The sequence below is a fragment of the Dermacentor albipictus genome, unplaced genomic scaffold (assembly GCF_038994185.2).
Source record: "Dermacentor albipictus isolate Rhodes 1998 colony unplaced genomic scaffold, USDA_Dalb.pri_finalv2 scaffold_11, whole genome shotgun sequence".
Taxonomy (NCBI): Eukaryota; Metazoa; Arthropoda; class Arachnida; order Ixodida; family Ixodidae; genus Dermacentor; species Dermacentor albipictus.
In genome coordinates, this window is record NW_027225565.1 from 3,824,555 (window position 1) to 3,846,937 (window position 22,383).

The window sequence follows — 22,383 nt, forward strand, 5'->3', positions numbered from 1 at the left end:
CATATAGGCTGTTTATGGGTGATGTCCTGTATGCCCCACTTGCAAGGCGCAGACCTGAGTTATGAACTGGATCTAACTGCTTCAGGTAGGACGGCCGAGCTGAGTTGCATACTATGCACCCGTAATCGAGGCAAGAGCGAACTATACTGCGGTAGATGTGTAAAAGGCAGGTCCTATCAGCCCCCCAGCGTTTATCTGAAAGCACCTTTAATATGTTTAATGATTGGGAAGTTTTCTTCTTCAGGTTCTTTATGTGTGGCAAGAAGGTCAGTTTTCTGTCAAAAGTTATGCCCAGAAATTTTTGTTCACTTTTTACGGGCAATTCCGCTTCGTTCAGGTATAGTCTAGGATCTGTCTGTAGGCCACGTTTGAGTGAAAAAAGGATGGCCACTGTTTTCTGTGGGGAGAACCGGAAACCATTTCGGTCAGCCCACGTTGAAAGTTTATTTATTGTTAACTACACTTGTCTTTCGCATGTTGCTATGTTTGAGGATGTGCAAGCTATCTGAAGATCATCGACATAGATTGAATACATAATTGACCTTGGAATTATTTTACTGATTGAGTTCATTTTAACAACAAAGAGGGTCGTGCTTAAAACACTCCCTTGGGGCACTCCATTTTCTTGAATGAAAATTCTCGACATGGTTGAACCGAGGCGTACATGGAATGAACGGTTTGACAGGAACTCTTTTAGGCAGTTCAGCATCCTGCCACGAATGCCAAGTTCAGCCAAATCGTGAAGAATTCCGTACCTCCAGGTTGTGTCATAAGCTTTCTCTAAATCGAAAAAAAAACAGCAGGACGTTGTTTGTGTATAAAGGCTTCACGGACAGTATTTTCAAGGTGAACCAGGTGGTCTGTTGTGGAGCATGCCTTTTTGAAACCGCACTGATGGACACCGAGAAGCTCACGGGCTTCTAGCACGAAGGTTAATCTCATATTCACGATGCTTTCAAAGGATTTTGCGAGGCAGCTGGTGAGCGCTATGGGCCTGTAACTACTCGGAGAGGTTGGTGGTTTTTCGGGCTTTAAAAATGGAATGATGATGGCCTTCTTCCAGGCTTCGGGTAGTTTACCCAATACCCACACCTTATTAAAGAAACTTAAGAGTGCCTCTACGGCAGGTATCAGAGAGGTGGGACAGCATTTGATAGTGTATTCCGTCAGGGCCGGGTGCAGTCTGTTTACCAGCGAACAAGACTGTGTTGATTTCTTGAACTGTGAATAATTTATTATATGGTTCATTTCTATATCCACTTGTAGGGAGTCTTTGTTTCTCGGCTGTGTTTTCGTACATAAATGATTCTGTGTAGTTTGATGAGCTGGTAACTGCCGAAAAATATTCACCTAAAATGTCTGCCTGTTCTTCGATGTTTGTCTATATACTAGGGGCTGGTAGAAGGGGAAATGTGAAAGGGGAGTATTTACCATCTAGCTTTCGTACCTTCTCCTACATTTCTTTTGATGTGGTTGAGCTATTTGTGGAAGTCACATAATCTTGCCACGAAGTCTTTTCAGTTCTACGGCGGATATATCGGGCTTCTGCTCTTGCCTTTTTAAAGCCTATGAGATTTTTCTGCGTGGGGTACCTTCGAAAGTTTCCCCATGCTTCGGTCTGTTTCTTTTTCGCTAATCTACATTCTTTTGTATGCCAGGTTTTGTGGTTTTGTTTCACCACTCCGGAAGACTGAGGTATGGCCAGGAGCGCGGCAGAAATAATGTAGTTTGTGACAACTTCATTAAGTTCATCTATATCTAAATTATGTGGATCTATTTTTTCTAAGCTCGCATTTTCTTGAAACAGCGCCCAGTCGGCCAAATGGAGCCTCCAACGTCGTGGTTTTGTAGGAATGATTTGCGGAGATGATATTAGGTTAATAAGAACAGGTAAATGATCACCGCCATACGAGTTGTCCAAGACATCTCATTTAAAAGCATTAAAAACAGAAGGCGATGTAAGAGATAAATCTATGGAGCTCCACTTTCCGGAGCTTAGAGAGCAGTATGTGTGTTTGCCCCTGTTGAGCAGGCATATATTATTGCAGAGAATAAAGTCTTCTAAAATACGGCCTCTAGTGTCCGTTTGTTTGCTTCCCCACAAATTGGAGTGAACATTAAAATTGCCGACTAATAGATATGGCTCTGGTAATTGTTTTAAAAGGTCTTCTAAGTCAGAGTGTTACTGTCAGGTGTGGTTGGATATATACGGAGCATACTGTAGTTGTTTTAAAGTGTACTACAGATACTGCAACGGCTTCAAATGTAGTCTGAAGCTTGACTTCGCGAGTAGCCACACTACCTTGAACAACAATGGCAGTAGCTCCAGAGAGCCTATTTGCTTGCTCTCGGTCGTGACGATAGACTTTATATTTACTTAAAATATTTTTATGTTTTGATCCCAAGTTTGTCTCCTGGAGACACAAATCAACCGGGGAATATACAGCAAGAATATCTTTTATGTCACCGTAGTTTTTTAATATTCCTCGACAGTTCCAGTGAATTGGGAACGCCATATCTAATAACTTTGACGGATGTATTTCAAAAGCTATGCTCCCGGTTTTGTGGGGCCCGTTATTGGACTTTTTCCTCGCTTTTTGTATTCAAGGAAGTTGCACCACCGCTGCTGCGGAGGCGGGCTACTGCTTATATCCATCGCCTCCAGCGAGGTGATGGGTTTCCGCGGGGAACCCGCGGGGGTACGAATTTGTGGCTTCTCCCGATGGGGGGAAGCCCTGCGGCCTACCGGCTCAGGGGCCAGCGAGCCTTTTTTATGTGGTAGTATGGCAGCCTTGGCTGCACCTGTCATAGATGTGGATGGCCCTGCCTGGGCAGTGGCCTGAAGTTGGAGTGGTGTGTCGCCACTCCCACTAACTTTGGTTGTGCCAGACGCCGCCGTCAGGTGCACCTCCGGGATGTCAATGGTGCCGACACTGGAATGCCATTCGGGTGGGGGACGGGGCAGGCACACATCAACAATGGTGTACTGTGTGCCCACTGTCACCAGACGCCGCTCTGCCCCCCGGCGCACGGCGTCAACATATGACCTGGATGTCTCTTGAGTGAACTTTTTCCTTGCCTCAGGGTAAGATATGTTTTCTCGTACTTTTAGATTGATTATTTGTTTTTCTTTTTTGAATACTTCACAGGTTCGTGAGTACGCTGCATGTGGACCGTTGCAATTTGCACACTTTGTTTCACTTCCTTGGCAGTTGTCAGTATTGTGTTCGGTTTCGGCGCATTTGGCACAGGTCTCCTTGCCTCTATATGTGTTGCTGCCATGTCCATACCTTTGGCATTTGAAACATCTCCTAGGGTTAGGGATGTATGGGCGCACTGGGCACCTGATGAATGCAACCCGGACAGACTCGGGCAAGCGAGTGCTGCCGAATGTTAGCACGATGTGAGGTGTTTTTTCTTCGCCGTTGCGCCTTATATTTATGCTGCGAAGGGACGTTACTCCTTGGTCTCGCAAATTCTCGAGTAGCTCATTTTCATTCTCTGTCATTAGCAGCCGCTCAGAAATGACTCCCTGAACGCTGTTCAGGCTTCTGTGAGGTGTTACAGTAATGGTAAGGTCAGCAAGCTTCTTTTGTGCGAGTAGCGCATCACTCTGCTTTTTGGATTTGACTTCTACAAGCAGATCTCCTGAGGACAGTTTTTTTGCTTCATATTCTTCGCCTATGTTAGCTACTAGCCATTTCTGTATTACAAACACTGATAGAGTGGCCACTGGAGCGTTTTGCTCAACAGCGTGAACTACCAGGAACTGTGGAAAATTTTCAGCACATTTCTGAGCTGTAACTTTGATTCCTTCGGTGCGGTACCATTTCCGGTTCCGATCGTTTTTTTTTAGAGGGGGAAATTGAGAATCCATGCGGCATGTATGGATTAAGGGTTCCTATTGCGTCACCTGTGTCTCACCCTTATAGACACAAGAAGGTCCCGGAGTCCCCCACCTGGTAAACCCAGGTGGGGGAGCATGGTCAAGCCCGTCGGCCGGGGCTTGACCATGGCTCCGACCGGCACCGTTCATGGTTTCTACCCTTCACCTTACAACCTGTCGCCACGGTGTGGATTACAGCTTCGGTATGGGGGCTAAGGGTCCGTGGTGGCGCCAAGCACCATCACCTTGAGTCTCAAGGTGCCCTTGCGGGCTAAACCAATTAAAATGTTGCATTTTCTCAGACGTAACTCTCAATTATTAAGCCAACCTACACGAGAGTTACTTTATAAACCATTTGATAGATCAATTGTTGAATATGCGTGTGTATTACGGGGCCCCCCACAGCCCATGACACAGAGAAGCTTGAGAAAATACAGAATTTAGCTGCTCAGTTATCTTCTAATATGGCGTAAATTTTAGTGCGACAAATTTTAAGAGAAAGGGGAGGAGGAAAAACTTTATTAATTATTCAGAGGGAATAAGGAAAAGGTAGAGTGGGAGGGAAGTGGTTGGGTGGGTCCCTATTTCAGGACACCAATGATCCTGGCTACTCTCTCCACCTGGTCCAAGAGGCCCCTTTCGGTCCCCGGCCCCGGCCAGGCGAGGAGGATCTCCCACGGCTCCCTATTGTAGGTAAGCATCTCAGACGAGTTAGCTTCTCCTGGTCTTTTTGTACATTCCCATGTCACATGGTAGTGACGGCCACGCACCGCACCATGGACAAGTGCCGGCATGTAGTGTGGGATTCATGTGGTGTGCTCTTCCCAAGTGGGGATAGGTGTGTGTCTGTATTCTTCTGTATGTGTGGGCTTCTAGTACCTCCAGTTGCCGATGCGGGGGGGCAAGGCACTTTCTCGTGCAATGCTCGTGTTCGAGGATGTCTCAGGCTTTAAGTGGACTATCTTGGAAAGGGCTGTGGTTCCCCATTCGGTTTGCGAGTTCTCGAGTTAGGGAGTGTGCCCTCTCATTGCTTGGGATGCCCTCGTGTCCTGGACACCATATGATTGCATGTTCTTCTTGGAGTGCATCGTCTAAGATTCTCAGCACGATTCGTGGCAATCTGCCTTGCATGTACATTCTGCGTGCTGCTTGAGAATTGGAGATAACCAGTGCCGAGTGCCTGGCGCTGTCACTGCATTTAATTGCCATCGCAATTGCTGACGCTGAACTAAAGTTGGAGACTTTTGAGAGTCGAAGAAAAAGGACTCCATTTGAAACTTTTTCACAAGATCGGTGCGGTAACCTGCCCAAGCCCATTGTTGGCTTGGGCAGGCTCGTATTTGTATGTCATTTTCGAAATAAATAAATAATTTATATATATATATATATATATATATATATATATATCACAGCACAGTAGGTATACAAAGGGAGAGATACCGTATTTACTCGCACAATGATCGCACTTTTTTGTCCAAAAATTTGACGCAAATTCAGGGGAGCGATCATTACGCGGGTTAAATTTCCCACTAAAAATACATTTTCTTTTTTCAACCCGCGTTTGCTGCGGAATGACAAGCAGGGATCTGCCGCTGTCAAAACGGGACATTAAAACAAACATGGCGGCCGGCAGAGCAAGCCGAACACGCCAAACGCAATTATTTTTCTTCTCATGAGTATATTACGTGCAATGTAACAGTTTCTTCCATATCAGTAATTAATATTATCGTTAATATAGGCAATTTACGACAATAACGTAGCCATGTCCACTTTGAGGGGACTGACACAGAGATGGGTGCGCTTAGCTGCCAGTGACATAGAAACACACGACAGGTATGCAGCGCAAACTGCGGCATTTGTCTTCACTGCTATCTTAATACGGCACGTTTCTGCTAAGGGTGAGCGAATACCTTAACTGCGTTACAAGTGTCTTACAAGCGTCGGCATATGAATAGGGTACATTTCCAACGTATCAGTGTAAACGTGACCGCTATCGTTGCCGCTCGCGATTTGTTACGTGCCCACAAGTGCAGGAGAGAAGAATCGAAAGGCGCCCTTTATGTTGTTGTTGACCATGTGGGGATGCACGACTCTCACGCGTCCCCTGACATGTTGCTTTTCCCGCATAGCTTTCGTCTCCTGCATTGCGGCTTCGCCGCGTGGCCTGCGTGATGCCCGCGGCAGTCCGTCTGGTTGAAGCGCAGTACGAGAGATGGTGCGAGTGTTGCGCGGCGGCAGGGTTACTTGGGCGCAAGGGAGAACACGCTTCCTCTTTGGTTTGAGGTCGTCAAGCGGCACGGACGCTCCGCGCGTGCGCTGATCCATGGTCTGCGAGACCGTCTCGTGAGGCCTAGTTCGAATGCGCCACCGTTCGCGTGACCGTACGTGCAAACGACCAGGCGTTGGGATCCAGCATGGGGCGAACATATTCGCTCGCTATCCGGTCGCGGTGAGTCGGATTTCCTAGATTTGTCAAGCGCCCATCAGCATGTTTTATGGATAGCAACTCGGCTAGCAGGCATTGATCTATGAAAGGTGCAATATAAATGCCCTTGTGATTGTTTGCACTACTGCGTTGTCGTTCCTTTGTCCCAAGAGCATGGGTGTGAGAACCCCACAACCAAAAACCATTAGGAAGCCTACAAATAATAAAGCTGAGGCAAGTTTGGTTGTAGCTTTCTTTTTCATGGAGTGTGGAAAGTGATGAAAGGAATAAAATGGGGCATTTGCTTAAGAATTTTTGGCGCGTACAGACCATTTGGTATGTCTTCAATAGTCGTTCACGTAGCATTCGACAGATGGTAAGCGCGATCATCATTAGCTAGACTTGGCACACAACATATCGCTACGACAAGTTCAGGGTGCAATCATTACACGAGAAAGAAGAAAAAAAAAATCGAATTTTGACGACCAAATTCAGGGGTACAATCGCTACGCGAGCGCAATCATTATGCGAGTAAATACGATATATATAATGCAACCCCATTATCGGTCACTACAGGTTGACCACTCGCTAAGCCCAGGAACCTGCCTGCAAGTCAGATTTGCTCAACATGTTCTATTTTCGAAAAAACGAGGGGTGTGCGAATATAGAATATCACCGAATCTAATAGTGGACGCCTAAATAATTCAATTAGCAAATTGGATATCTACTGTACAATTTCTCAAATATTCAATATATTCGGTGTAGAGACCCGTGCAGTGCCACAGTACCGCCCAAGCGAGCGTTTCATGTCATTTACACTGCAGTGACTGCTGAGCGTGCCGCTGACGGGTCGCTTCGGTTGACGCTGTAGCGGACTGTTACTGCGAGCGCTCCCCGGCATCAGCACAAGGTTTGTCCAGGTCGAAAGGACCAATCGAAATGATAAGGCAACAAAAACAGAGTGAAGGGCAACATCAGCAGCGCGTATTTCGTAAAGCGAAGGCCGAATTGCCGCCGTCAAGCACGCAGATCTTGTTGGATACACAGCGACGAATTTCACGCCGCTTCCACAGCTGTCAGCCTAACCCACATGCGTGACCTCAGTATCAACCACATGATCCAGCCGTATCGACATACTACAGGCAAGCATTCTGCGACGGTTTTGCGGCCCGTTGTAAGCAGTGTGTCGCGAATGTTCGTCACGGCACACTGCTCGTTTAAGCCATTAGTCCTAATCGGCGTTGCTTTAGGGCACTAAAGACGATTAAAGTTAGTTTTGTGCCGAATCAACGCAGATCTATTCGCAGATGCCATGTGACACTCAGAAAGCCGCCAAACCGCCTTGCAAACGAAAGCTAGTGCGCAGGGTGGCAACGAAGTTGTTCACGACTGCCACATTTGAGACACGGAACGGCGGCTCGTTACCGACACCATCCGTAGACACACATCAGTCTTTTTGTAGCTTCGAGCAACTCGCCACAAAACTAGCTTTGCATTTACATGGTGGACGCAAAAGTGTCATGACCTGGTTGCATGCATTGGCGCGGATGGCAGATAAACAGGCATAGTAGACTGCAAAATCTTTGGTAGGTGGCAAATCTGGTCGAACCTCACAACGCAATAGCACGGATGGCGCCTGCTCTTAATTTTTGCTGCCGGCAATGCGACTCACATGATGCACGATCCTTTCGTCTGTCGCAAAGATTGGCATTACGTTAACCCACTTACCGTAAAGTTCATAGCCCTTCAGCATATTGAAGAAAAACTGCAAAGGAAAACTTTCCATGCAATAAATAAAATTGCTGCAAAACACAGGTCCACAGAACCTCATTGGTATTCAGTACGACAGAGAGCCACTAATTCATTAGTTAAAGAGGGGGAAAAAACACTTCATTCTATTCAACAGAAATTCTAGCATAGAAAAAAAATAATTTTCCAGACCTTCATATACTAGAACTGAGCTGTAATCAGTGCTGGCATACTAATTTGGTGTCCCCTTTAATAACAGTGGACAGTGCTGTATGCCTTGATTTTTATGTACCCATGTTACTAATAGCTTGCTAAATTCTTGTTATGCAATGCTAAGAGACTTCTCACCCTTTGCAGCACCGGATTTTCTTGGAAATAATTTTCTGACATTTCATTCGATACTCAGCATTTCTTCCATGATTCGATTCATAATATACTATTCGGTATTCACACACCCCTACTAAAAGCTATTCACGATTGGAATAGATTGCCTTCTGATGTCAGTGTTGTCTAGTGATGTTTTCTTTACATTATTGAAGTGTGCATTTTCTTGCTCTTATTTCGACTACTTCAAGCTCAAGTTTCAGCTGGTGTTTTTGTAGTCCATGTTAACTGATTCCTAGACTTTAACAATCTTTATATGTATTTTATTAGAAGTTCTGCTAATATTATACATTATCACTTTACTGAATGTATTGGCAGCCTACGTGAATTAAGTCCTACTTTTTAACATTCTTTATATGTATTGCAAAAGTATCGCAAAAGAAGTTCCGGTGATATGATCGTTTTGTGAATTGTTTTTCGAACGTGCTTCGTCAATACTATAAGCAGACCAAACTAAGGAAGAAATATAGTCTCTAATATCCGCAAATATGTTGTAGGAAGACCCATTGTAACAGGCGTGAACTGCTTCCCATGAAGCAGCAGCCAACATGGCCCTGCAGCTGACCAAGCTCATGCCCATGGTATCCTGCAAGTCCTGTAAAGCCACTGCAGGAATTACTTACGTGCTGGTCTTGGAGGATCCATCAGTGACTGCATGGTGAGCCTGTCCCTGTCCCCGGTGCTTGGTCCCCTTCACCACAGTCGAGAAGTCCTCACCATCAGAAAGCCCGTTCACCAAGACCTCACTACTTCGCTGCTTGCCTGCCATAGCTGCCTGGCGATGCGCCTGAACTACTGAGGGTGGCCCCAACCCCAGAGATGATCGAGTCACTGAAGATGCTGGCTGCTGCAGTAGAGCATGGGTTGTCTGAGCAATTTTCGCCTGCTTACTGCTGCCTCCACTTTTGCTGGGTGCCACAGGCGATGGAGACGCGGCGTGGTTCAACCGGGGTGGCGTCAACTCGGAAGGGCGTTCCGTGCTGGAAAAGGCTCCTGCCTGTTTCTTCTTGCGTGAATTTTTGCTGCTACCCTCCACAGCTACAGACAAAGGGGCAGTGGTCTTGGGAGGTGAGGAGGAAGGGCTATTCGATAACTCATGGCTGCCACTGGGTGGTGCATCGCCAGAGGTGTCTTTTAAGCGAACCTTGCTAGGCATGGAAGAGGAAGAGACTGCTGCTCCGTTAGGCTTGGGTCGACCAGGTGCATTGGGTGGCCCACCACCACGATCAGAGCAACCTGTAGTGTAATTGATACACAACAGTGACATTGATACACAATAGTGACAACGACATGCAGGGTTTTCATCCCTAACAAACAACAAAATAAATCGTTTTCAGGCTAACAGACAAATCAGCATGATAATCTGCAACATCCTGAATGACAAAAAGTCAACAAAACTGAGAAGGCTCTAAAGACTATGTACATGAGCAAAGCCCATAACCGGCCCCGTTTCTTTGCTCTACATTCATTTTGTGTCTCCTGTACAACTTGCTCACATTTGTTTGACAAAGAAAATTTTTTTCCCTCGCTGACAAACGTGACAAGAGGCGAGACTGTGATGCTTGCTGAAAGAAGCTTGGACAAAGCAAGCACAGGCGCTGCCTGGTACTCTTGGTCACCAGTCGTTACCTGTATCTACTAGCGTTACAAGGTGGCCTGACATTTCAATGAAGGAAGATTTTTCTTCTTTCATCTTCATTCTCTCTTGCGTGCTCCAGATGTTAGCTTTCAGGACTGTTAGAGAACCTTTTTAAATAAATAAGACATGTGGCGCAATTCCTATTGCTCACTTTGCTGGTGCTCTTTCAGAACTGGTGTTGCTCCCATGAGGATGTGCAAGCGCTGCCGACTCCATAAATTAATGTGTGCTACTAGTTTTATTGAGAACCTGCACAAATAAAAATATTATTACTTCGTATATTGTTAGTTCAATGTATCAACACAAAACAGGGGGGAAAATGTTTTCTGGCAGAAAGTTTCCAGTCCACTATTTCTTGAATGTTTGATAGTAATCACAGTTATAGCAGACTAATGCTGATTGCTGTTTTTTGTCATCTAATTTTAGGCAGAAAAGAGAAATGATCAACAATATGAAACTTCTTGCTTAAAGGGCAGTAGCAGTGCAGGTGGTGAAATCAAAACTGAAAGCAGTCTGCAGTCCAAGCACAGAGTTTTTGCAGCACATTCACCCCCTATACAGTGACAGTGGCAATTATCAGCATGTGGTGTAGACGGTACTGTCAGCCACATGTTTACATGTTGCCATAAGCTGATCTTAAGCTACGTACCGAGCACTTTTTATTTCCTTATATCAATACTTAAATGATTCAAGAAGCCAGGGATCTTAATACGTGACTGATGTAGCACTCCCGAGCGTGATCTTATTTACCAGTTTCAGGCACAATGCTCTACGCACGTTTGAGACTCCTGCCCTAGACAAAGGCTACGTTCACACTTTGTCTCAAAGCAAGTGGAAGGGGCAAAAACATTTAAAAATCCGCCCACATAGGCGGAAAACCAAGCAGCAAGCACGATCGGTCTCAGACAAAATTTTTTTTTTTTTTTGCCACGGTCTGCTTGACCGGAAGCTGAAATAGCATGTAAATATCCGATCGTAAAATTAAACATGGCATCAACACTGTCCGCTGTGATGCTGCTGGATGGAACCAAGAACCACCCTGCGCTCTACGACAAGTCACTGGTTTTACAAGGACACGTTTGTCAGCATTACTTACTCGCGATATTATTCAACGTAGCGGGACCGGAGGTGTGGCAACAAAGTGCTCGCGTGGCCAAACTTCTAGCATTTTTGCAAATCTGGTTGAACCCACCAACGCCACCGCTTCCAAGTTGTACTCTTCTCCCATTGTTTATTGTCAATTTCTAGGAAACAACTAGCTAGAAGTATAAAAAATATTCCTCCTTTCTCTTCCATGGAAGATGAAAGTTGCAGACTATATGCGAAGTTGTGCAAAATGATCGCTTTTAATGTCGGACGGGTGAATGAACGAACATACCGCTTGAAATTGTCCAATGATGAGCGTTATCATGTGGACGCATGTCCACATCCATCTATGCAAACTAGATGGATGTGGACGAAAGCGGCAGCGGTAGCGAAACAAATGTGAACATCCTAAACATGCGCGGAAAAGATTTTCCGCCTGCTTTGGCCTTCCCGCCCCCACTTGCTGCTTCCCAAATGTAAATTAGGCATAAGGGGTGTATTCAGTGGCTTCACTTGGCCTAAAGGCAGTACAGTCGAACCTCATTAAACTGAACACGGCTAAATCTAATTATTCCTTATCGCTTAACAGTCACTGAACCACCAATATAATTACATTAATTTTAAACTTCACACATTGAACCTGGTCGGCCATGAAGTGGATATATTGAACTCCATAACATTGGACTGTGCGTACCTCAGAGACTGGTGGCAGGCTTTTGCAACACATCAGCAGACGGAGGTGGCATAAAAGGTGGCTACGACACCTGCGAGGGCTAAGGCACCCCAACTCTGAACTTAGCAGCATGGCCAACCTGCTATTTCCACTCATGCTAACTGTTCTCAGTAGAGGTTCATTTTCCTTGCGTGCTAGCCGAGTGTGGGGCTCATGCTTCTTGTGCAATGGCGGCCAACACAAAGAACCGAATAATGTTGTACCGGACAGCATGAGAATAGACGATTCAGCAATGGGTCTCTTCCTTATGTCATCCCAGGCTACCCAGGATCGCCCAAGGTACTGGTTTCAGCCAATAAGCATTGGTGTATGCAGTCCTGGGCAGTCTGAAATGATATATCAAAGAGACTTGCTGGTTATTGCAGCACCTTCTCGAAACTAAGTAGCAAAGCATAGTTGATCCAGTAGTCACTGAACACATCCAAATCATGGAACAAGCCGAGCCACCATGCATATGCATTATGTTGTAAGTAAGTGTTCCAATTGTAGAACATTTGTTTCTTTACCTGCGAGACCGGAACAAGGCTTTCAGAGCAAATTTTTCGTTTTTTGATGCATGTCGATGAAAATTGGTATGAAGATTAATGCCTTCCTGATTCTTCCATAATAGCCATAATGTGACAGAATTAAACCCCGATATAACACATTTGGTAAAATCAGCATGTTACTATGTCATATCAAAAGTTCGCTACACTGAAATTAAAGCTTTTAAGGAAAGTACAGCCACTGACCGATTCTTTTTCACGTTTTGTTTGACTTTAGAGCTAAAACCACTTTTACAGTTTGATGCCGTGCCAGTGAAGTCCTCATCGCAGTGGCCGTACAGCAAATGGAAAGCTGAAAGAAAACTCCTGGATAAGACACTGTGGTAATCGCTGTAAGTGAAGCTATCATGTCCCTTCAGCCACCCTGGCTTGCCAACATAACCTCAGGTGTCACCGAGTGCTACGACACCAATGCTTTTTGGCGGCTATGCCTACCTCATCCAGTGCCTTAGTTGCCATGAAATTTTTACGGGTGCATGTAAGGTTAGTAGTGTTGCAAGGAAGCAAGCATAGTACGCTAATAATGAGCCGTGTCGTAGTTGCGCCGAAGAAAGGGGGTTCAAGTTTTCATAGGTTCCCAATGATGAAAACCACTGCAGGCAAGGGGCTGCCGCAGTAAAATGTGGAGGCTGGATTTCTACGCCAGCTCATCAAATAGCATCACGTTTCATCACAATTAAGGAGACTGACAATCTTTATCGTACTGTTTTTTAGTGCAATGGAATGATCACTCATCAGAGTGTCCAATCAGAAAAAGATAACGCGGGAAGCGTTGTCAAACATTTTCAGCAGAAATTTCAGATCTGCATCGAGGATGTAGTTGTGCTCAAGAAATATGCTGGAAACAGTGATAAGTGAGTGCGATAGCGATTATACTCCGGCATTGGTGGGAATGAGATGACAAGTGCAGCCCTAGCTGTAAGAAAGTATTTTCAAGGGTGTGTGAATACCGAATAGATTTCGAATCAAAGCAGAAAAAAAAATGAATATCAGAAAATTTAACACAAACATTTATGCCTTCAAATTTTGTGCAATAAACAATCGTGCCTCCACATGCTCATGAGGCTAATCACATTACTTAAGAATCTTGCTAGCTATCAGTAACTTGGGTACCTATGAATCTAGATGCATAGAATAGCATTCTCTACTATTATTAATTAAAGGAAACATCAAATTATTATGCCAGAGCTGGTAGCATCTCAGTTCGTATATGAAAGTCTTTTTATCTATAAAATGTCTGTCAAATACAATTAAACACCTTTTCCCCTCTGAAGCTGAAGAAAAAGCAATGTTGTCCTAAATACCAATTTCAGTTGAATATTTGGCCATACCGTGCCTAATGGCAATCTTCTACTGCTTAGAAAACATTCCTAGTTTTCCTCCAGAAAACAGGTGAGTTTTTCCATCTTTACGGCAGGTGGTTCTTGTGGGTTATCATCAGCTCGTGAAGGCCAATCTGCACGACAGACAAAAGCGGGGAATCCGCATCGCGTCACTCGGCGCTGCACACGTCTACGATAACGAGTTCTCAACTCGGGAGGACCACAGCAAGTTCGCGCGACGTGTTTTTTACATCCAAGTCCATCTGCTGTCCATGTAAATGCGCCTGCAGCCAGGGGCTCAGCACTGTGTCACAAGACATTTTTTAGCCCACAACGTAAATTCAAAGTATAAACCCCATGCAAGCAATGCTGCGCTCAACAGTGACAAGCGATGCGATGTACAGGGTCTGTTCTGAAAGTAGTAGGACCCTTTATATTTTATTCTTGAGAATAGTACTAAGTAGCACCCTTCCGCATCTACACACTGCTGCCAACGTGTTTTTTCAGTTTTCGTACGCCTCCAGGAACGCCTGGACCGGACTGCTGTTTAGCTCCCTCGTCACGGCCCGTTGAATCACCTTTACTGATCCATGATTCTTCCCCTTGAGCGTCGATTTTATTCTCAGGAATAGAAAAAAGTCTGCCAGGGCCAAGTCGGGGCTGTAGGGGGGCTGAGGCAGCATTGCCACCTTGTGCTGGGCAAGATACTCCACTATGCGGAATGCTGTGTGGCTCGGCGCATTGTCATGGTGCAGACGCCAATTGTTAACGTTGGCTGGGCAGACATAAACAATGCGTTTTCAGTCTTTTGAGGACTTCCACATAAAAAACTGCATGAACTGTCTGTCCGGGTGGTACGAACTCTTTGTGGATGACTCCATGCCTATCAAAAAAGCAAATGAGCATGGACTTTTGCTTGGATTTGTTCATTGGTGCTTTTTTGGGGCGTGGGGAAGAAGGGGTGGGCCATTCTTACCTGTGCCGCTTGCTCTCCGAAATGTAATCAAATATCCACGTCTCGTCACCAGTCACTAAATTGCTCAAAAAGTCAGGATCCTCATTCACATGAAGAAGATCCTGGCAGATCGCTTTCCGGTTGGCCTTTTGCTCCTCTGACAACCACTCGCGGCACAAACTTCGTGCACACTTTCCTCATGGCCAAGTTTTCTGTCACGATCTCAAACACTTTGGTTTGAGGAATGCTGAAGTCTTCAACAATCATTCTGATACTCATCCTACGATCACTGTTCAGTAATTTTTTCACTCGCGACACATTTTCGTTGGTCTTGCTAGTCGAAGGGCATCCGGAGCGGTCGTCGTCTTCCACTCTTTCTATACGTTCTTGAAACAGCTTGTGCCACTCAAAAACACCTATCTACCCATGGCAGCATCACCGTAGGCCTCCTTAATCATGTCGTGAGTCTCTTTACCCATTTTACTAAGCTTTACACAAAATTTTATTGCGTATCGCTGATCCAGTAAATGCTCCACGATTCTCCGTGATGAGGCGTTTCGACAGGGGTTCACAGCACAAGCGACCTGGTCTCTTCAACGGCCGAGAACCGACTGCAGATTTTTTCCCCCAGCATTCCTAATAACCTACTTCACCGATCCTCCGCGCGCAGACCACCTCTTGTCCGCCCGTCCACCCAGGAAAAAACCAGTCCTACTACTTTCAGAACAGACCCTGTAGATGGCTGTCGTATTTGCTTATCAGCTACAAGTTGCACCCCATACGAGCGATGACTGAGTGACGTCTCCCCGGTAATGCCGATATACATGAGGGAAGCAAATAGCTTCCCTCATGTATACTTCCCTCAAATAGTTCGTTGCGTTGTCCTGACTCAAACTAGAACCTTTTTTGTAAGCCTCCAGGTTTCTGCCCCGTACGCGAGTACTGGTAAGACACAGCTGTTATAAACTTTTCTCTTGAGGGATAACGGCAACCTGCTGTTCATGATCTGAGAATGCCTGCCAAACGCACCCCAGCCCATTCTTATTCTTCGGATGATTTCCGTCTCATGATCCGGATCCGCCGTAACTACCTGCCCTAAGTAGGTGTATTCCCTTACCACTTCCAGTGCCTGGCTACCTATCGTAAACTACTGTTCTCTTCCGAGACTGTTAAACATTACTTAAGTTTTCTGCAGATTAATTTTTAGACCCACCCTTCTGCTTTGCCTCTCCAGGTCAGTGAGCATGCATTGCAGTTGGTCCCCCGAGTTACTCAGCAAGGCAATATCATCAGCTAATCGCAAGTTACTGAGGTATTCTGCATTAACCATTATCCCCAATTGTTCCCAATCCAGATCTCTGAATACCTCCAGTAAACACGCTGTGAATAGCACTGGAGAGATATCTTCCTGTCTGACGCCTTTCTTTATTGGGATTTTGTTGATTTCTTTATGGAGGACTACGGTGGCTGTATTTCTTTCAGTATTTTATTGTACAAATCTTTCAGTATTTCTACATACAGCTCGTCTACACCCTGATAACGTAATGCCTCCATGACTGCTGAGGTTTCGACTGAATCAAACGCTTTCTCGTAATCAATGAAATCAACTCTGGCCTGCAACTACAGCAAGCATGGGTGCCAGAGTTGGTCTGTGTGCTCGCATGTGGTTAGAAAGCAACGAAATGCGTGAATCTGCCTGTGTAAACACTGAAATCGTGTACTCGATGCAATCAGCGTGCCTTCCAGTGTCTAACTGGCCAGATCTTCACATATGCCGAGATTGTTGTTCCATCTGTTCACGCCAACCGGACATGTCAAAAGAGCCTCCCTGACGGCTCTGTGTGGTTGGGTGTTTTTAGCGTGGACTTATGTATGTATGCAAATATGATGAAAATGCAATGCCAATGCAATGAAAAATCCGATCACCACAACCGATCATCGCTATATCTGAACTGCCGTTAAAAAAGAAAAAAGAAATGAGCCGAACATACCTTCCTAACTCCAAAACCAAATTTGCCACTTAAGATAAAAAATTAATTTTGTAGAAAGTAGGCTGTGAAAAATGAGGTATAAATAAACCTCCAAACAGCGTGCCAATCCTCAGGCGCGCTGAAACAGTCAGAAATCTGTACTTGCTTTCGCGCAAGTTTCAGGTTCACAACCGTGGTGTGCATCGCATCCAACGGCTGCGTGAACACCGACGGCTATAATTTAGCGTGCATGAAATTAATGAGAGACTCTATCCACGACAGTGCTCTTTGCGTGAACAATGGGGTCGGTGTTAAAGGTGAGCCACAGTCCATCTCGTCACTGCCGCTGCTGTCGCCGCCTCCATCGCACAACGCCACCGTCTGTGGTGACAATGATTGCCCCGTTGGAGATACTTCGCAGAATAAGGCAGCGCTATCTGCACTCAGAAACCCCTCCATCGAGGCACCACCTATTTTATCGCTAGAAGCGACGTGCCCCAGAGTTCTGTAATGTCAGCGGCTGCCACCACGTTGTTTTCACACATGGAAGGTTTCGCCCTAGCGCACACAGCCCGCATTTTCCTTTCGTCGGCATCGTCACTCGTTCTAGCTTTCATGATCATGGCGCTCACGGTTTGCAGAATAATCGATACCATCGACTGTGCGAGCTGGTACTTTGATTTGAATCCTTACGAACTAGCCGAGTTTTCTGTCTTTCTATAGTACTTTGAGTCTTGCAAAATTTGCAGCTTCGTCTCAAGCAACACAGCTTTGCGCTTTGTCGGTGCACCTACCGCTGCTTCTGCAGCTCATTTCTGTGCTCGCCGGGGAAGTGAGGGAGATTGCAGAACGAGCAAAGGCACATTCACTTCTCTTTTTTTTTCTCTGTCTCTCTCTTCTCTGGACGCTCGCCAACAACATGGAAGCGAAGCAGCTGGCACCATGTTGTGGCAGCTAGCGGACGCGCTGTGCAGTAATGGCTGCACATACGAACTCCCGTAGGAAAACTTTTCGCCTCGTGCCGGTTAAGGGGAACTTAGCAACGCAAATTTCACAATTGTTCTGCATGGAAAATAGTGCCCAAACGGCAGAATTTCGATCGTTGTACCAGATATGCACTGAATAACAACGTTATGTGTGTTTTTTTTTTCCCATAGTCCTACATAAATTGATACTCTGAAGTCGACTCATCGTTATAACTGATATATCATTATAAATGAACTGCACTGTACAGCAAGATTTCGTTGCTGAGAAATACGAAATGAATTGAATCCTATGGGTGTTCGTAGACAATACGAAAATATTCCGTTGTCACAGGATTTCCTTATTGCGGGTTTCAACTGTATTCGATTCAATGCCTAGCCTCTTTTTTTTTTTTTTTCCTTGTTCAATTCGATATTAGATTCAAAATCTACCATTTGGTATTCGCACACCCCTACTATAAAGGCCTAATTGTTCCCTGCATCATTAATTTATTACTCCGCTATAGTATGGTAGGGAATGACGGTAGCGAGCAAGCGAAAAATAGATGCCGAGCAGAAATGTGGCACTGGTAAACATCTATAAGGGCATTTGTCCTTACTAACGGCTAAGCAGGCTGCAAGGAACTGCTGTGAAAGCATTTAGATGAAGCAAAACCTTACTATTGTATTCATGGAAATGCAGGTTATGGTTGCAATGTCAAAACATTGGTTGCGTCAATCCAACTGTCAAGCATGTATCGATAGGATGGCAAATAGACGCTGAGCAGATAATGTGGCAGAGATAAACACATCTCAAAGGGAATTCAGCCTTCCTATTGGCTGAGGAGTCTGCAGCTTCCACAGTGCTGCAAACAACTTATGAGATGAAGTTTAGTACACAGATGATTTTGCATTTCGCCCCCATTGAAATGCGGTCGCCAGGGCCAGGATCAAAGCCGCAACTTTGCGCAGCCACTGGGTAAGTGGCTGCCAAGTGGCGCAGTGTTTCAGTCTATGTTATCATTCATCAAACCCACCAGAGGTGGCAGCAGCCATAGGGTTGACTCCACCCCCTCCAGGATTAGGTAGCCGCTCGTCCAGCTCTGCGGTCCTGTTTCCCCTACAAGAGGCAGAAGTCTGGTTGTCCTCTTCATCCTCTTCCTCCTCGTCGTCGTCGTCCTCCTCCGACTGCGAGCTCATTGGGGGCTTGTCTCCTTCGCTCTTGGAGTCCTTGTCCGAGTCCTTGCCACTGCCATTGTTAGCACTTCCCACAGCTGCCTTGTCCCCGCCCTCCGCTTCAAGCTTGGCCAGCCGCATCTGCAGGCCGACAAATATAGCATCATCCACAGTGACGATACCGATATTCAACATTAACGCGCAGGTTATCGCACTAGTAAACATAAATTATGCACAAGTGCCCAAGTGTTTGCCTGTCATGTACACATTGCACTGGTAAAGATGACTAGCAGAGAGCAACAGAAATTGTAGGAACTGTAAAAGCAACCTAGATTAATGAAGTTTACTTTCTGACTTGTGTAAATAGTGCGTCAAGCAATGTCTCCAAAATGAAGGCATAGCCTTTCAGCAGATTCATGCATTCAAATCACGTGCTCCAGCGCTCCTTAACTGCTTATTTATACTATACACATTTGTGATTTATATCTACAAGTGACAGCATGGCAGCAATGAACACACAAGAAGTATCCTGCAAGAAGTTGTTGTAAGGCCTGTTCTTCAGCTTGAATTACACTTGTTGTTACACATGTTGCAGTGAGGGCTGCAACATGTGTGAGACACAAAAAGCCAACATGTTTCACACAATTGGTGCTTGTGCCTAAAAGAAGCTTTTAAGCACAGTACACATTCTATTGCACGGTAGCAAAAATTTACAGAATTTGCAGTAAGGGTTAATGCAAGTATCACCAGAGCCAAACAATGAATTGGACAGATTGAGCAATTGAGATGGACAAAAGTAAAAAGTCCACCCAACCTGTTCCTGTTTTTCCTTCTTCTTGCGGCGTTTTCGCTCCCGCCGGCGGGCAGCTGCAGCCCGGCGGCTCTCCTCACGCGAGCGCTCGAGGTCGAGCTCCTCAAGCAGAGAGGAGGCACACTTGTTGGCCTCGGCTGCCTGGCGCTCCTTCGCAGCATGGATCACCTCAGTGCACTGATGACATTTGCGAAGGAGATCCCGTGAGTCCGGCCCCAAAGTGGCCATGAAGCGGGCCATTTCCTGATCCGAAGGGAACTGGGCGACCTGCTTCACCAGCCACTTGGCCGCCTTCACGTGACCTCGCCGAAACGCCGCCATCAGGCACGACACCCGCCGGTTGTCCATGCTGTCTATGTCAGCCTGCGCCGCCACCAGTAGTTGCACCACATCCAAGTAGCCACCTACAACAAACATCCGGGCATTGTGATCACAGATGCAAAGCAAAGTGCTAGCATGGCTGCCACGAAGCAAGAAATGTTGGGGCAATTTCAGCTAGTGTGAAGGCCACAGGAGTCAAATATGCAACCTAGCCATTACCAAAAAGAAAAAAAAAATTCGTAAAATTGTTAGGTAAAGTTCAGAGACAATACACGTTACACAGTTACAGCATTTTTCTTTACTGGTTGAAGATAAAGCCTGAAATTCAGTCACATAATTCACATGCACACTAGCTGCATGCAATACAGTCGAACCTCAACACAACAAAGTTGTAAAGACTGGGACAAAATATTACAGGATCTGTGAGCACGTGCCAAACTGCAGTCTTGCGCCCTTTAACGAAGCAAGTGCATTTTTTTGAGGCATGGTATTGCGCATGTGCGGCCTTTCATGCTGGCGTGCCTGCCACTAGGCCCATTTCTTGCCAGCGTGCTGTCGGCATCACGATGATTACAGAAGATTATGCTAGGAGGAGCAGTGTCATTCTCGGGCATCAGGGTTCGCAGTGCATTGTCACACGTCACAATCGGCCGAAACAGACACCGCTCTCCAAGCGTGATCTTGCGTAATCATCGAGATTCCAATAGCAGGCTGGCAAGACAAGGGCCTAGTGGCAGGCACGCCAGCATGAAAGGCCGCGCATGCGCAATCCCATGCCTTGAAGAAGGCGCTTGCTTCGTTAAAGGGTGCAAGAATGCAGTTGGGCACATGCTCGCAGATCCCTTAATACCGCGACTGTACTTGAAGCGAAAAACCTTGTTAAATCGCCAATTTCGTTACTTCTAGGTTCTAAGTTTTCAGCAGCGAGTTATTTCATAAATTCTTAGGCCATTCCTGGTGGGTAGTGTCTGCACAGTAATCCTTTATAAACAAACCCCAAGGTTGCGCTATAGTAGCATGCTTATGAGCGCCAGCAAGCGTGGTGGAGATCGCGTTGAGAGCAATGCATCAGTGTGGCACAAGGCATCAGAGATTGCCGTGTTGCGTCGCACAGCGCCTAACTCATGGAGGCCATGGCTCACCGCACTTACGTCATCAGACGTTGCCCACAAATTAAAAAGAAAAGTGCAAAACGATACGACTATTTGTCCAAATAAAAAATGAAAGATGTCACTGTGCTGCCAGATAGACGGAGCACGATGGTGATAGCAAGAAGACAGCTACACGAAACAAGGTTCGTAGTTTCATCAGTGTCAGGCGCACTCAGGTGAAGATATCTCAATGACCAAAAACACTCACCGTCACAATGTGAGTGAACCCTTTCGCACCGTGCCTACAAAACTTGAGATTATACGACCACCAACACGAGACACGCGGGAACAGAATGCGCATGAAAGCACCAACCATCTCGGTTAGGCCTTTGGCACTTACCGAAGACTACCGCCAAGATACGGCGCAGAGCCCGCATAGGGACAGCCATGCGCAGCTACAGCAAGGGTAGAGGAGTGGAGATACGCATGCTAGGGGAAGAGAGCAGACAGGCGCGTCTCCTTTGCCCACCGCGAACCTCTAGTGCATGCTTTTTCATGTTACCTCATGCTCGCCCCTTCTCCAACCCCTTTGCGCTGAAGGAATCGTGAGCTCTTGTGCTTCTTCGAGCGTTCCAAGCCACTGTGTGTCTGGCCTCCGCAAGTTGTCTTGTTACGCGACAAATGGTGCAGCACGAGCACTTTTATGGCGTTTTTGCCGCTCAAGCTTTTTATTCGGAAGGACACTTGAAAATAAGTTTGTCCACAGAAGACATTTTACAGTTTTTTGCCAGCTCCAGGACCTGCTCAAAATGGCCGAAAACTTCATTAAATTGAAACCGTGTCACAAAATTACTTTGTTAAATTGCGAAAAGAAATACACGGTTTCCAATGGAAATAAGACTGGGAAATAACAATTGTTTGTTTCATCACGAAATTCGTTAAATCAAGGTTCATAAAATTTAAGTTTAAATGTAGTATACACTAAAAAAATAAAAGAATTGTACTTTACTCTTATGAAGCTCTTACAGCAATTGTCAAGTATAAAAAGATTACTCGTAGAGAACATTGCAAATAACTCAACTCGCCCTCCTCCACCCTTTCTTTTTTGGTGCCCTAGTTACTCTTTCTGTAAAACTATTCGAACAGCACGTGCTAATTTAACGATGCTAACGGAGAACCAAATTATAAAAACAAGGAAATCCACTGGCTGTGCTTCAGATTGAAAGCCACAGATGTCACTTTATCAAGCAGGCATTAATAGCTCTGAAAGTACATATAAAAAAACTAACAAAGGCTATGATCGGCCCACGCCGCTGATGTACGATAAC

General features: G+C 45.7%; 1 protein-coding gene across 18 annotated transcripts in view; it reads right to left on the bottom strand.

Moving 5' to 3' along the window:
* Positions 1-22,383, bottom strand: part of mask (multiple ankyrin repeats single KH domain) — a 332,919-nt gene that overhangs the window by 109,286 nt on the left and 201,250 nt on the right. For all 18 annotated transcript variants that reach the window (XM_070528438.1, XM_070528443.1, XM_070528429.1 and 15 more), the window contains 3 exons: positions 19,647-20,047; positions 18,694-18,973; positions 9,068-9,680 (listed from right to left, as the gene is read on the bottom strand). In XM_070528438.1, coding sequence (XP_070384539.1) covers positions 9,068-9,680; positions 18,694-18,973; positions 19,647-20,047 — 1,294 coding nt within the window. The remainder of the gene's footprint in view (positions 1-9,067; positions 9,681-18,693; positions 18,974-19,646; positions 20,048-22,383) is intronic.